The sequence below is a fragment of the Electrona antarctica genome (assembly GCF_951216825.1).
Source record: "Electrona antarctica genome assembly, chromosome: 15".
Classification (NCBI taxonomy): Eukaryota; Metazoa; Chordata; class Actinopteri; order Myctophiformes; family Myctophidae; genus Electrona; species Electrona antarctica.
This window is the reverse complement of record NC_136796.1, coordinates 45,712,939-45,727,193: the sequence shown is the minus strand read 5'-3', so window position 1 is coordinate 45,727,193 and position 14,255 is coordinate 45,712,939. Positions and strand designations below refer to the sequence as shown.

General features: G+C 43.2%; 1 protein-coding gene across 1 annotated transcript; it reads right to left on the bottom strand.

Annotated features, from left to right (window-relative positions):
• Nucleotides 1–12,732: 12,732 nt before the first annotated feature.
• Nucleotides 12,733–13,741, bottom strand: LOC306938336 (3-hydroxyacyl-CoA dehydrogenase type-2-like; the record flags this gene model as incomplete). Its single annotated transcript, XM_079522468.1, has 2 exons — nucleotides 12,733–12,829; nucleotides 13,119–13,741. The coding sequence occupies 2 exons, from the start codon at nucleotides 13,739–13,741 to the stop codon at nucleotides 12,733–12,735; spliced, it is 720 nt and encodes a 239-aa protein (XP_079378594.1).
• Between the last annotated feature and the right edge of the window lie 514 nt (nucleotides 13,742–14,255).

The following is a 14,255-nucleotide window of genomic DNA, read 5'->3' as shown; positions in this document are numbered from 1 at the left end:
AGCCAGCCAGCCAGCCAGCCAGCCAGCCAGTCAGAATTCCCACAGAGCTTGATTCTGACCTGAGGTGATTGTCAAACCTCACCTTGAGAGCAGCTGATTCTGTCAATACTTTGACGAGTCGATGATGAGTCTGACAGACAGACAGTCTTTGATCTCCTCATCTCTTCAGACAATATTTACTCTCCTCCAACTTGGGTCGGTATCGCGACCGACTCGAGCTGTGTTTTTACGTCTGAATCTGGGTGACACGGACAGATATTGAAATGTTGAAGGAAGGTTTATCAAGTGCAGTGGATGTTTGTTTTTCCCGAGGTAACATTGTATTTGAATGAGGTTCAAACATGGCCTGTAAGTGAATATACATACGGTACATGCTGATTGCATTTTATGTTTTTAAATATTCCAGGCAGAATTCTTGATGGTTCATTGTGCAGGCCCGCTCGCTCAGTTGAGCCAATTATGAGCTTTTGTTGTGAAACTAGGTGATGAGAAGGAGTGTGAACTGAAGCTGACATAAAGAGGTGTTTATGTGTGTGTGTGTGTGTGTGTGTGTGTGTGTGTGTGTGTGTGTGTGTGTGTGTGTGTGTGTGTGTGTGTGTGTGTGTGTGTGTGTGTGTGTGTGTGTGTGTGTGTGTGTGTGTGTGTGTGTGTGTGTGTGTGTGGGGGGGGGGATATGCAAAGGGCTCCTTCAGAACTGTTGCCATGGAGAGACAATAGTTGTTCCTACGCACAGTTTGAAAATATCTCCCTTCATCTTGTAGGAAATTTGACTTCGACATCTCTACACTTTCTCTGGGGCGCACAAGGACAGACAGAACAATTGGAAGGAAACACTTATGATTGAGTAGCAGTTACTCATTACTTGAGTCAAAATATAGAACATTCCTGGTCACTCAATGCGTTGGTCCAACATGCCTCATTACTAAAGACTGATTGATTGATTGATTGATTGATTGATTGATTGATTGATTGATTGATTGATTGATTGATTGATTGAAGATGTGATTTCACAGTATGCAGAATGGGTATACATTTCAAACGAAAGCACAAGTCAATACAAAAACTGTTACTTTGTGGACGATCGATGATACGATCCATGATTAAGCATTACACTTATTTTCAAACAGGGTCCACCATTTTCAATTCATCAGAACAAGCAAGGCCTATTCATATTCCAGTTTTAGGTGATAAGGTGACCAACAGTGAAACGGTGGTTAGTAAAAACAGAGAGATGTGTTTGGGGTGAATTGCCCCCCGCGGCGTGACGTCACGTGGTTTTCGGTGGTCACCTTATCACCTCAAAGTGGAGTATGAATAGGCCTTCACCCTGTCCCTGACCCTATCACTGCATGCAAAGCAGTGTTGTTTTTGGCAAACACATTTTGATTTTAGTTTTAGTCATAGTCTCTTGAATAGTTTTCATTTAGTTTTAGTCACATTTTAGTCACCTGGAATGTTTTAGTGTTAGTCTAGTTTTAGTCGACTAAATATAAGATTTTAGTCGACTAAATCTGCAGTTGATTTAGTCGACTAAAATGTATTTTGGCGGGCCTTGATGCCGTCGTAATGATTGATTTTACACTTGCTGAAAATAGCAGATCTACAAGCTCAGATCTACAACGCAACGCGTTGTGAGCTTGTAGATCTGCTATTTTCAGCATGCAACCAAGTGTAAAATGGCTGATCTCTTGTCCACTAGTCACTTCCTGACATTTTAGTCTAGTTTTTATTTGTTGACGAAATTGTCAATATATTTTGTCTTAGTTTTAGTCATCATAGCTTAGTTTTCATGTAGTTTCCATTTAGTTTTCGTCAGTGGAAAAAGGTAGTCGACAAACGTTTTTCGTCTTAATCAACACTGATGCAAAGCCACGTTGTTGGACTAATGCGCCGTCTGAACTATGAGCAGATCCCCTCATAGCTCAGTACTCAAGTTCATGCAATAGAGGTTCGAAGTCGTACGATTAGTCACACACGTTGCCGCAGTGAAATTTGTTCTCCGCATTTGACCCATCTCTTGGAGCGGTGAGCGTGCGCAGCGCTCGGGAATCATTAGTTGATTTGACCCCCCCAATCCAACCCATTGATGCTGAGTGCCAAGCAGGGAGGCTTTGGGTCCCATTTTTACAGTCTTTGGTATGACCCGGCCGGGGATCGAACCCCCGACCTCACAGTTTCAGGGCGGACACTGTAACCACAAGGCCACTGTCTGGTTTCTAAATCTCAGTGGAGGAGTATAGGGAGACCACCGGCACCTCGAACCACTGCAGATATTGTAACATAACTGTACGTACCATGCACATTGGCTGAAATAACGTTTTATTCTGAATTAAATACGTTCTGCATTTGAAGCTTTATCTTTCAGATTGTACAAATGGAAGTGTGGTTCTACATTATTTTGTACACAACACTTTCAGACTTTCAGACTAACACCCACGCTTTTTACACTTGGGACACACGTTTTCCTGTTTCAGCGCCTATCTCTTTATCTCTTATGCTTTTGTAGCAGCCGGTGACAAAGATGACAACCTTGTGTCAGTCGCAATTCAATTAATATATGTGGCTTTTGACTCCATGCATAACAATACTCCCACTTCAATATGTGACGAGACTCTCCATAATGGTTCTGATGAGCAAAACCAAACCGCTATATACTCTTAAAGGGAAACTTCACCCTTTTTGCAAAATAATATATGTTAATGATGTTTAGAAGACACTTTCCTGGGGGTCTTTATGTGTGAAATATGTGACTACATGTTGTCTCAGTAAGACAGTAAGACTGCTAAAATCTAAAATATCTAAAACCACATATTACACACATAAAGACCCCCAGGAAAGTGTTCTAAAACTTCTAAACGTCATTAACTCTTTGAGAGTTTCATGGATTTCTATATAGTTTTTAGACTTCTCTATGGCAGAATGGCGTTTTTGAATGATTTATTGAAAATTCTCTGTTGTGAATGTGTGACAACGAAAGACCTTCAGAGAAAGCTTGGCTTGTCTGCTTCCAGGAAAAAAATGAACTGAGTTGATAAAATGTTTAGTTGTGGTGTTGGAAGCCATTTAAAAGAGCCTGCATTTACACTGGGTAGTGTTTCTAGGACAACAAAAAAAGTTATGACCGGTTGAAGTTTTATTTTCTAAATAACTTTTTTTCTGCTGGGCGTACATAGCCATGCAATATCTCATTTTAAAGGGTGAGTTGTCTAGTTCAATTAAAATAAAATAAAAAGTTTCTCACATGTACCACTGTAGATATTTTGCCATCTATAAATAGCATGGTCAGTCATGATCAATCTGACCTATCCAGCTAAAAGTCCCCCTAGCTCTGAAATGGAACATCATATAAACTCAATTCTTTTTTGGGGTAAAATTAGACATTCTAACGCACATTTTGATATATACCATGTTTACATAGTCTTACCAGTACCGTGTCTATTCATGCATGTATCTCAAAAACCTGTTGTGAAGAAACAGTTTTGATAAAAAACTCATCCAAGGACATTGTTTTGATATGACTTTGTGCCCATGATATGTATCAAAATATAGACTTGAATGTATACTGTATTATAACAAAAAAAATTGGGTTCTTACCATCTACCGTTACAGAGTAAATCACAGTTGAAACTCACTTAGTCAAACCATAAACCTCAGACTAGTGAACAAAATAGCCATGACAGGTCTAACTCATTGTAAAAGCTTGTCTTTTATTTTTTATGACTACTAACATAATACAATTATAATAAATATTACAGAAAATAAATAGGCCTACATACAAAACAGTTGTCCCCAAACTCCCCAGTGTCCCCAAACCACTGCATTCCAGTTGTTCTTGACGGTGTGTGTGTGTGTAGGCTAAATTAAAAAAAAAACAACAACTGAAATGAATGAATGCATCCGGTTCAGTGTCGGAGAACTCCATCGCAGTCTTGACTCTTCGTCTTCATCATCATCATCATCATCCTCCTCCTCCGATGCCAGTTCTAAATATATAAAAATAAACATTTAGCTGTAGTCAGCCCGGCCAATAGCCAGTTGGGGGGGGGGGGGACGTAGGCTATCTGACATCATCGTCATCATCATCATCACACGGAGACACACTAAACAATGTACAATCATGATTGTATACAATATACAATGAATGCAATTATCATGCAAGCTCAGACGTCAATGAAACGTCATACAGATCTTATATAATACGCTACTGTTAGCTTCACTCCCCGTCCCCCCTCCGATCCTTGTAGCAACGTCATCATAACCACGCGTTGCTTCAGTAAACGATGCATGTTTGTTCTCCGTCTTTGTAGACAGTAAATAAAAGGAGCGAACATTACTCTAAAGATCAGATCGCCTATAAGGCACGCTACAATATAAAATACTTGTACTGCCATGCGTGCATGCCTGCTACGATACATTTGTACTGCACCAACCAACCGATCGGTTGGTTGCAACCAACCAACCATTAGCCAGCACCAATGCACCAACCCCACCATTAGCCAGCACCTTTGGTGCTGGCTAATGGCTGGGGGCCATCGTGGTGAGTCATTCTGGCGTCATGATCTGACTAGTAGTAGTAATTATCCAAGCATCTATTTGTAGCGATCATCTTATGATTTCTGATCACTATAGAAGGGCATTTTCTACAATAAGATTACCTCAAAACATTCCGGGTTGATCGTCTTCTTCAATGGTTTCCCGGTATAGCTCATCGGACGACGATGGGGAGACAATGAAAAAAGGAGGGAGGGAGCAGCGAGTCTCGCTGTAAGCACTGGACCAGGGCTACTCCGCCTGGAGAAGGCGACTGGGACGCGTATGGATCAATACTACTACCACAAATCTCGCTCAAATAAATAGTACTGCTTTCAACTTTTTCTGCTAGAAAATCGCTCGGGCGAGACGGCAAACAGGCAAAACAATGAAGACTCCCTCTGCCCCCACTGTTTACAGGGGGTGGGACCAGCTTCCAATGGCAACACGTACACGTGTGTCACGTGACACGGGTTTTCTGGGTAATGTAGTTGGAATATAAGCTCAGGAATTTAAACAGCGCTTCGGAGCATATTAATATGTTTAGATTCATCAAAAACTGTGAAGACGCCAATTGGCGTCATTGATCATTTACGGAATTCTGATGAAGACGCCAATTGGCGTCTTTCATCTTCTAAGGGTTAACATATATTATTTTGCAAAAAGGGTGAAGTGTCCCTTTAAGGATCGCATCACAAGGATGTGTTCACATACTATAGGATTGAACAAAAATGGGGATAAATATATATATATCTATGTATTTTCTTGTCTCCTAGTAGTAGCCAGTGGTGCACATTTCAAAGACAAATGTTGCAGTTTCGACTCCACTGCATTTCTAGAAAGGAACTCCCAGGAACCAGAATGAACCACTAATGCGCTATATTTAAAAAAATTGTAATAAAAAAAAATAACTGACAGCTTGTAGATCAGTGATCATCATTTCAATTTCAATACAAACAATGCATTGATAATGTGTAAAAATGAAATTGAACAAATTAAATTCGTGAAATAATGTACCTTTGAAGTACTCCAGTACTTTACGTCCTCAAGTAGGCCTACACATTTTGACAGAGACATTTTAACTTGTTTTTGGAGTAATATTTGACTGTAGTATATGTGTACTTTCACTCAAGTAGCCTAGTGGGGTTGAATACTTTCTCCAGCACTGGATTGAACTGCTGATATATACAGTACTATATCTTTTGGTCTCCCGGTATAGCACGAGGCGTGCACTGCGAAACAGAACTGTAGGGGTTTTAAATAGCATCCATTAATCCTTATGCATTAGTAATAATCGCCGGTCTCTCTTGCCATCTTTATCCCTCCAACGTACGCAGAGATGTAACATAAGAGGAAAATCACTGTTACTGTTCAAGGACTTTTCTCTTCCTCTTTCTCTCTCTCCCTCCCTCTTATGCACTCCCTCCTTCATGTCTGTGTGTGTGTGTGTGTGTGTGTGTAGTACACCCGTGTTTCCGTTGTGGTCATCCCTCGCATTGTCTTTATCCTGACATCTCCCTGCTCTGTTCTATCTATCCTTTAATATCTCAATTCCTAGTCCTATACTAAAGACTGCTGTTTTATGTTTCTGTGTCTAAATGGTAAATGGTGCATTTATATAGTGCCTTTATCCAAGGCGCTTTACATAGATTGTGCATTATTACATTCACACACATTCATACACCGATTGCGGCGGAAGCCATGCAAGGTACCAACCAGCACATCGGGAGCAATTTGGGGTTCAGTGTCTTGCCCAAGGACACTTCGACATGTAGACAGGAGGAGCCGGGATTCGAACCGCCGACCCATGGATCATTGGACGACCTGCTCTACCTCCTGAGCCACAGCCGCCCCTAAGGTCTCAATGCTTCATGGACACACACACATGATATACTGTACACACACGTGTGCCCCACACACACACACACACACACACACACACACACACACACACACACACACACACACACACACACACACACACACACACACACCCCTGCATAATGTGTGGGACAGACACACATTATTACAGAAAGACTTCAATATTGATGCAATCTTTAAACTGCCATGCTTCACCACATTAGAATCTGAACGAGCTGAACAAACAGAAACTGTACAAACATTTTTGCGAGACGTTTTTTTTAGATGCAATTTTAAAAGTTAATCAGTGCGTTTTGTCCAAAGTTTCTTTGCCGAGAGTCATGAGTCGTTCTCTGTGCCAAGCAACTGAGAGAGGCTTAGTAATAATTACGCCTCCAGTGGCTCTAATACAAATTTCACGGGGAAGGGGGGAGATAGGGGGGGGGGGGGGAGAGAGAGAGAGAGAGGGATTAAAAGAGAGACAAGAAGCCCAAGAGGAAGGGAGGGACTGGAGAATAATGGAACAGAGCAATGAGAAGAGACAGAGAGCGCCAAATGGAGAGAGAGAGAAAAGAGAGTAAGGGAGTGAGAGAGGCCGAGTGACACCACGTTTGAATGGAGAGAGAGAGAGTAAGGGAGTGAGAGAGGCCGAGGGACACCACGTTTGAATGGAGAGAGAGAGAGAGTAAGGGAGTGAGAGAGGCCGAGGGACACCACGTTTGAATGGAGAGAGAGAGAGTAAGGGAGTGAGAGAGGCCGAGGGACACCACGTTTGAATGGAGAGAGAGAGAGTAAGGGAGTGAGAGAGGCCGAGGGACACCACGTTTGAATGGAGAGAGAGAGAGTAAGGGATTGAGAGAGGCCGAGGGACACCACGTTTGAATGGAGAGAGAGAGAGAGTAAGGGAGTGAGAGAGGCCGAGGGACACCACGTTTGAATGGAGAGAGAGAGAGTAAGGGAGTGAGAGAGGCCGAGGGACACCACGTTTGAATGGAGAGAGAGAGAGTAAGGGATTGAGAGAGGCCGAGGGACACCACGTTTGAATGGAGAGAGAGAGAGAGAGAGAGAGAGAGAGTAAGGGAGTGAGAGAGGCCGAGGGACACCACGTTTGAATGGAGAGAGAGAGAGAGAGCGAGAGTAAGGGAGTGAGAGAGGCCGAGGGACACCACGTTTGAATGGAGAGAGAGAGAGAGAGAGAGAGTAAGGGAGTGAGAGAGGCCGAGGGACACCACGTTTGAATGGAGAGAGAGAGAGAGAGAGAGAGTAAGGGAGTGAGAGAGGCCGAGGGACACACCATGTTTGAAAATTCTCTCTGATCTTTGAGCTGTCTAACCACAGGCTATGGAATCCCTGCAGAACTCCATTAAAATTCAACCAGTCTTACTAAAGCTCTTAGTTATTATACAGTGTGAGAGAGGCCATGCACACTTGCACAGCTCAGCTTTCTTTCTTGCGCGACTTTCTCTTCGCACACTCGTGCGCACGCATGCACGCACGCACACACATGCACGCACGCACACACATGCACACACACAGACACTGACAAACATACACACAAAAGATTCGTTCAGTGGCATATGCACACAGACATTTGTAAGAGTTTGGAAACTTTGTACAATTATGTTTCTCAGGCATTTAGAAAAGGACCTCAAGTATATATGTTTTGTTATTGAACCTACCTAAGTACAGTGGACAAGAGTGGTGTTTTACAGTCATTGGAGCATATCATGTTGTAAATTGTTTTGGGGGATATTTACAAACATTAAATGCCATTGACAATGAAGGGAACATTTACGTCATATGTAGACGATTGATTGATTGATTTTTATTAACAGTTTGCAGAATTACAGTACATTTCAAGCACAAACTCAATACAAAGGCTGTTAACTGTGAGTGGACGACCCAATTAAGCATTACACTTTTTACAACAGGGTCCACCATGTTCAATTCATCAAATCGGCTAACCAATCACCTACATTCAGTTGTTCATGAGATGATGCGTATACTGATGTATAATGATAAGAGCGCCCCATATTTCACACAGGTATGATTTTTGAGTGGTGCAACCACTCCTATAGACAGCTATGTGTGTCCCTGGCTGTGTCCCTGGCTGTGTCCCTGGCTGTGTCCGAGCACGAAAATAGCGTTTGGTTGGTTTTCACAACCAAGTGTCACTGTTGCGCAGCCTAACACACACACACACACACACACACACACACACACACACACACACACACACACACACACACATATTAACTGTATATACATTATGATGATTTGGGGTGTTACAGTACAGCAGTACTCGCCAGAACCGGTCCGGCCCCCTGGGCGCATTCCTGGGGTCTTTTATTTATAAGGCTCCTTTCAGGGCACTCAAGGTCGCCGTACAACACGTTCAAAACAGTTATTCCTAGCTCCTTGCTTGAAGGAGCTAGGAATTAGGCTTATAGGAGGCATGACTAAGGAGCTAGGAGCGAGGAAACTAAGATGCAAGGAAAGGATGCGACTTAAAGTGATGATTTAATGTAAGGACCTGATACGTGTATATCGGAGGCAAGTTTACACACACACACACACACACACACACACACACACACACACACACTTTTTGTGGTAGACTTTTCATCCTCAGTCAAATGAATGACATTAGCAGGGAATGTTTCAGGGAAGGACACTCCACCCTCGAATGAGTCACAGAATGTGTCTCTTCCCCCGACATTCCAGACCTTTGAAAGCCTTCCAACACCACAGAGCGGTCGGTAAACTGGCCTGCTGCGTGTGGAGAGACAGCAACACTTGATCTTTGTACTGCAACCAGACATTTTTTAAGTTCCCTGGAATTCACACTGGGTTTATCGCTCTCTCTGTGTGTGTGTGTGTGTGTGTGTGTGTGTGTGTGTGTGTGTGTGTGTGTGTGTGTGTGTGTGTGTGTGTGTGTGTGTGTGTGTGTGTGTGTGTGTGTGTGTGTGTGTGTGTAAGTCGCTCTGGATTAAGAGCGTCTGCTAAATGCCTAAATTGTAAATTGTAAATTGTGTGTGCGCGTGTGCGTGTGCGTGTGCGCGTGCGTGCGTGCGTGCGTGCGTGCGTGCGGCTACTTTCGTCTGAGACATCTGGAAAGAATGTGCGTATCAGAGAGTGCACCTCATTGGGTGAGACAGTCTGACAGACAAAGATGTTGGTGGTGCACATCATGCATGCATACTACACATGCACACTCCTGTGTGTGTGTGTGTGTGTGTGTGTGTGTGTGGATGTGTGTGTGTGTGTGTGTGTGTGTGTGTGTGTGTGTGTGTGTGTGTGTGTGTGTGTGTGTGTGTGTGTGTGTGTGTGTGTGTGTGTGTGTGTGTGTGTGTGTGTGTGTGTGTGTGAGAGAGATGCTGGAGTGTGGCAGCTGGCTATGCAGGCTGAGTGTGCTATGTGCCAGAGAGAGAGAGAGAGAGAGAGAGAGAGAGAGAGAGAGAGAGAGAGAGAGAGAGAGAGAGAGAGAAAAGAGAGAGAGAGAGAAAGAGAGAGAACCAGCTGGCTGTCTGAACACTAGATAGAGAGACCAGAGAGGTCACAAAGGAGGGAGAGAAAGAATAAATCAATTCAAATCAAATCAAACTTTATTTATAATGCACATTTACAAAGACCAAAGGTCAACCAAAGTGCTTCACAAGATGAGATAAGAGGAGAATAAGACAAGATAGCATGGTATAACAACACAAACAAAAGAGCATCAAATGACACAGTTGTAATAAGCCTATCTCACAGCCCCCTTTCCACGCCCCCTTCCGGTAGATAGTGGTGTCATTTAACATTAGCATTTACACGTTTTTTTCTCTGGAGAATCTAAGTACATTTCCTAATGTAAAAATGTGACAGACCAATATTATTATGAAGCAAACAAGATGGTAAATCAGCTCGAACAGATAGAACAAACCTTACCTTGAGAAAACAAAAGTTGTAGACTTCTTAAATTACCTCTGTTAACATGTAGCGTCTATGGAGTGACGTCACGCTATCACCACTAGCCCCGAAAGGGGGCGTATTAAGGGGGCGGGGAAATTCTGTGAGATAGGTCTATAGGCTACAATCAAACAAACCAAAATTGCAATCCAGAATCAAATAGAGTTAAAAAGCCATAGAGAAAAAAAACGAGTTTTAAGAGAGGACTTGAAAGCTGAAAGAATAGACCAAAGGGACAGGAATTATAATAACACAGAAATAACCTATAGGCCTTATTGAAACAGACAACTAACTCCACACCTCAGTCACAACTAACATTACAAACCAACAGAAATAACCTAGTAGGCCTTATTGAAACAGACAACTAACTCCACACCTCAGTCACAACTAACATTACAAACCAACAGAAATAACCTATAGGCCTTATTGAAACAGACAACTAACTCCACACCTCAGTCACAACTAACATTACAAACCAACAGAAATAACCTAGGCCTTTTTGAAACAGACAACTAACTCCACACCTCAGTCACAACTAACATTACAAACCAACAGAAATAACCTAGGCCTTTTTGAAACAGACAACTAACTCCACACCTCAGTCACAACTAACATTACAAACCAACAGAAATAACCTATAGGCCTTATTGAAACAGACAACTAACTCCACACCTCAGTCACAACTAACATTACAAACCAACAGAAATAACCTATAGGCCTTATTGAAACAGACAACTAACTCCACACCTCAGTCACAACTAACATTACAAACCAACAGAAATAACCTATAGGCCTTATTGAAACAGACAACTAACTCCACACCTCAGTCACAACTGACATTACAAACCAACAACATTCATTCATTTCTTTCAGACTAACGTTTTTACAATTTCAGACAAACTCCCAAAAGCATGTTTTACCCTGCACTGACCAACAGGGGGAGTCATCGACAGCAAAGCTCCGAAACTTGGCCAAAAAGCCATGGGTCCTCATTGGCTCCTCGGTAGCCCTGGTGTCACAGGCAGGCGGACCAATCGGTGCGCTCCTCCTGTCCTGCCCTGGGCCCACGAGCGTCTGAAGTAGTAATGATGTGGAATGTGCTGGCTCTGCTCTGCTCTGCTACGCTGTCAGCTGGAGGACGGAGTACGCTTACAATCTGTGGACGCACAGCCCAGCCCAGACGAGACTGGGAGGGAGGGAGGGAGGGAGGGGGCAGGCGCTAAGCACTTGATGACAGAGCAGTAGTAGTATTGTGTGTGTGTGTGTGTGTGTGTGTGTGTGTGTGTGTGTGTGTGTGTGTGTGTGTGTGTGTGTGTGTGTGTGTGTGTGTGTGTGTTTTCTCAAGGCATTTCTTCATTGCCTATATAAAAAAAAACCCGCCCCTTTCACCCTCTCTGACACATTCACATACACAGATATGCATACGCATATACAGAGACGAAATGTTTTTATAATCGTCATGGGGGCCCGCCCCCCCTCCCCCCCGCTACCAAGTGTATGCCAAGTGTTTTTCCTAATATTGTTTATCGTTTTGATGACCTGTTATTTTTTCATGTTTCTGATGTCTTGATGTTTTGTTGTTTTGATGTCTTTACAGACAGGTTTTTATAACCTGTCTGTAAAGCACTTTGTAACTATGTGTTTGGAAAGGTGCTATATAAATAAAATTAATTAATTCAAAACATAAATCAATTCAAAACTAGACTAAAAAATCACACCTGTGTGAACTGAGTGGTGTAAGGTCTTATATAGACTGATCAGCTGTGGTCTACGTAATGTCTGACGTAATGAAATCACACCTGGATGTGATTTCACAACTGGCTTTTTTTGTGCAGAGAAAATGACCACGGTTGCTACGGTCATTCAGTTCACCCGGGTGTGATTTAATTACGTCAGAAATTATTTTGAACATAGCAACCATGGTCATTTTTTTATGCACACAAAAGCCAGTTGTAGGAGTGGTTTACACCACTCAAAAAAACTATTTGATAGGTACGCAAATGAAGAGCTATAATTTACATTTAACTAACGGAAATATGAGGTAGTATACATGCAATATAATAACACTATAAAGTAGGAATCATATTTAAGATGGCATAATCACTAAATCATTAAAAATACTAAGTTACCTATACATACTATGCGATGCTCGTTGCCATCTTGGCCTAATCAGATGAACAATGTAATGTATTGATCAATACGCCATATATATATATATATATATATATATATATATATATATAATTGTATATTACACACATACTGTACATATGAACTTGGGGTCAAACCAACCCAGCTTCCCATAAGGCCATACACACACACACACACACTCAGGGTTGCATGCGAATTGCACCATCTAGAGAGGTGATAACCTCTCCATTGATCATGGGATTCTCAGCCAATGATGTCACCATATGGGCAAACTGCTGGGTCTCCCAGGCGTGAAGGGAAGGGCACTTGGCGAGCCAGGAATGATTTAACCCATTCAGGCCTGACGTCGAAATTAAAAAAAAAAAAGTTTTCTAAATCATGACAATTTTCGGAAAGATTTGAGGCACATTTTAACGATTCTTCAAAAATAGCAGACCTACAAGTTCATAGCGCGCCACTCGGTGGCGCGCTATGAGCTTGTAGATCTGCTATTTTTCAATAGCTAAATTATAACAATGTTTAAAACACCATAAGGGGTTCCCGCCCCAAAATGGGTTAATGGTTAATGTGGTTAAACGCTAACGTGACATGGATGCGTTCCAGGTCTCAATGGATTAACTTGTTCTGGAAGGCCAGCCAGCAAAGGTGTGGAGAACAGACCGGGCGCTATAGTGACCACTCTGATGCCCATGGGCGCTAGATCTCTTGCGATGGGTAGAGTCATTCCAACTATTCCGCCCTTGGAGGCCGAATACGCTGCCTGGCCCACCTGTCCATCAAATGCTGCTACACTTGCAGTGTTGATGATGCAGCCTCTGTGTCCGTCCGCATCTGGCTCGTTCTTTCCCATCTCCTTAACGGCCAGGCGAATCACATTAAAGGTCCCGCCGACGTTCACAGTGAGGACGCGCTGAAAGTCCTCCAGGCTATGAGGGACGTCACTCTTGAAGTTGTAAGTCTTGACGGCCAAGGCGATGCCAGCACAGTTCACCGCCAGGTCCAGCTTTCCAAACTTCTTCCTGGCCAGAGCAACAGCCGACGCCACATCTGCTTCTGAAGTCACGTCCGCGGGTGCAAAGGCACAGCGGTCTCCGAGGCTGGCCGCTAGGGCTTGTCCGTCAGAAGAGGGGAGGTCGAGGATCACGGCGGACGCCCCGTGCTGCACTAGTCGCTCTACCGTGGCCCTTCCCAGTCCAGACGCCCCGCCTGTCACCAGCCCCACCATGCCCTTGATGCTCCTAATGTTAGCCATGCTCACTCACTCGCCCGCAGTCAGTCAGCCGGATGGACCGTGCATTTCACCTAATCCGGATTGAATTTATATATTCCGTAAACTAACCAATACCCATATATGGGCATATAAAGATGACCTCAGATAATTGGACAATGACTTGACAGATGCAGAGATCTCCATATATGGGCATATCGGTCAGATCGCCGGTGCAACGTAAGCGTGAGAGGCAGCGGCCCGAACCTTTAGTATATTAAATCACACCCGTACTGAAGTGAGTGGCGCTCTTATCATCATACAAGACATAACGTGACATAATCTCTTTCCGGCCAATCACAATTGGCGTCCATACTTTTCTGTCCTCACTTTTTATCCTCCTTTCTGTGGCTCAGCTAATCAGATCGTCGCTATGGGATACACACGCACACACAAAGCTGGGCCACTCAAAAAGATCTATAAATTGTTGATAGGAAACCAATCTACAGTTCAACACAACAAGTGTAATAACACACCAAAAGAAAAATATTTAGCAGAA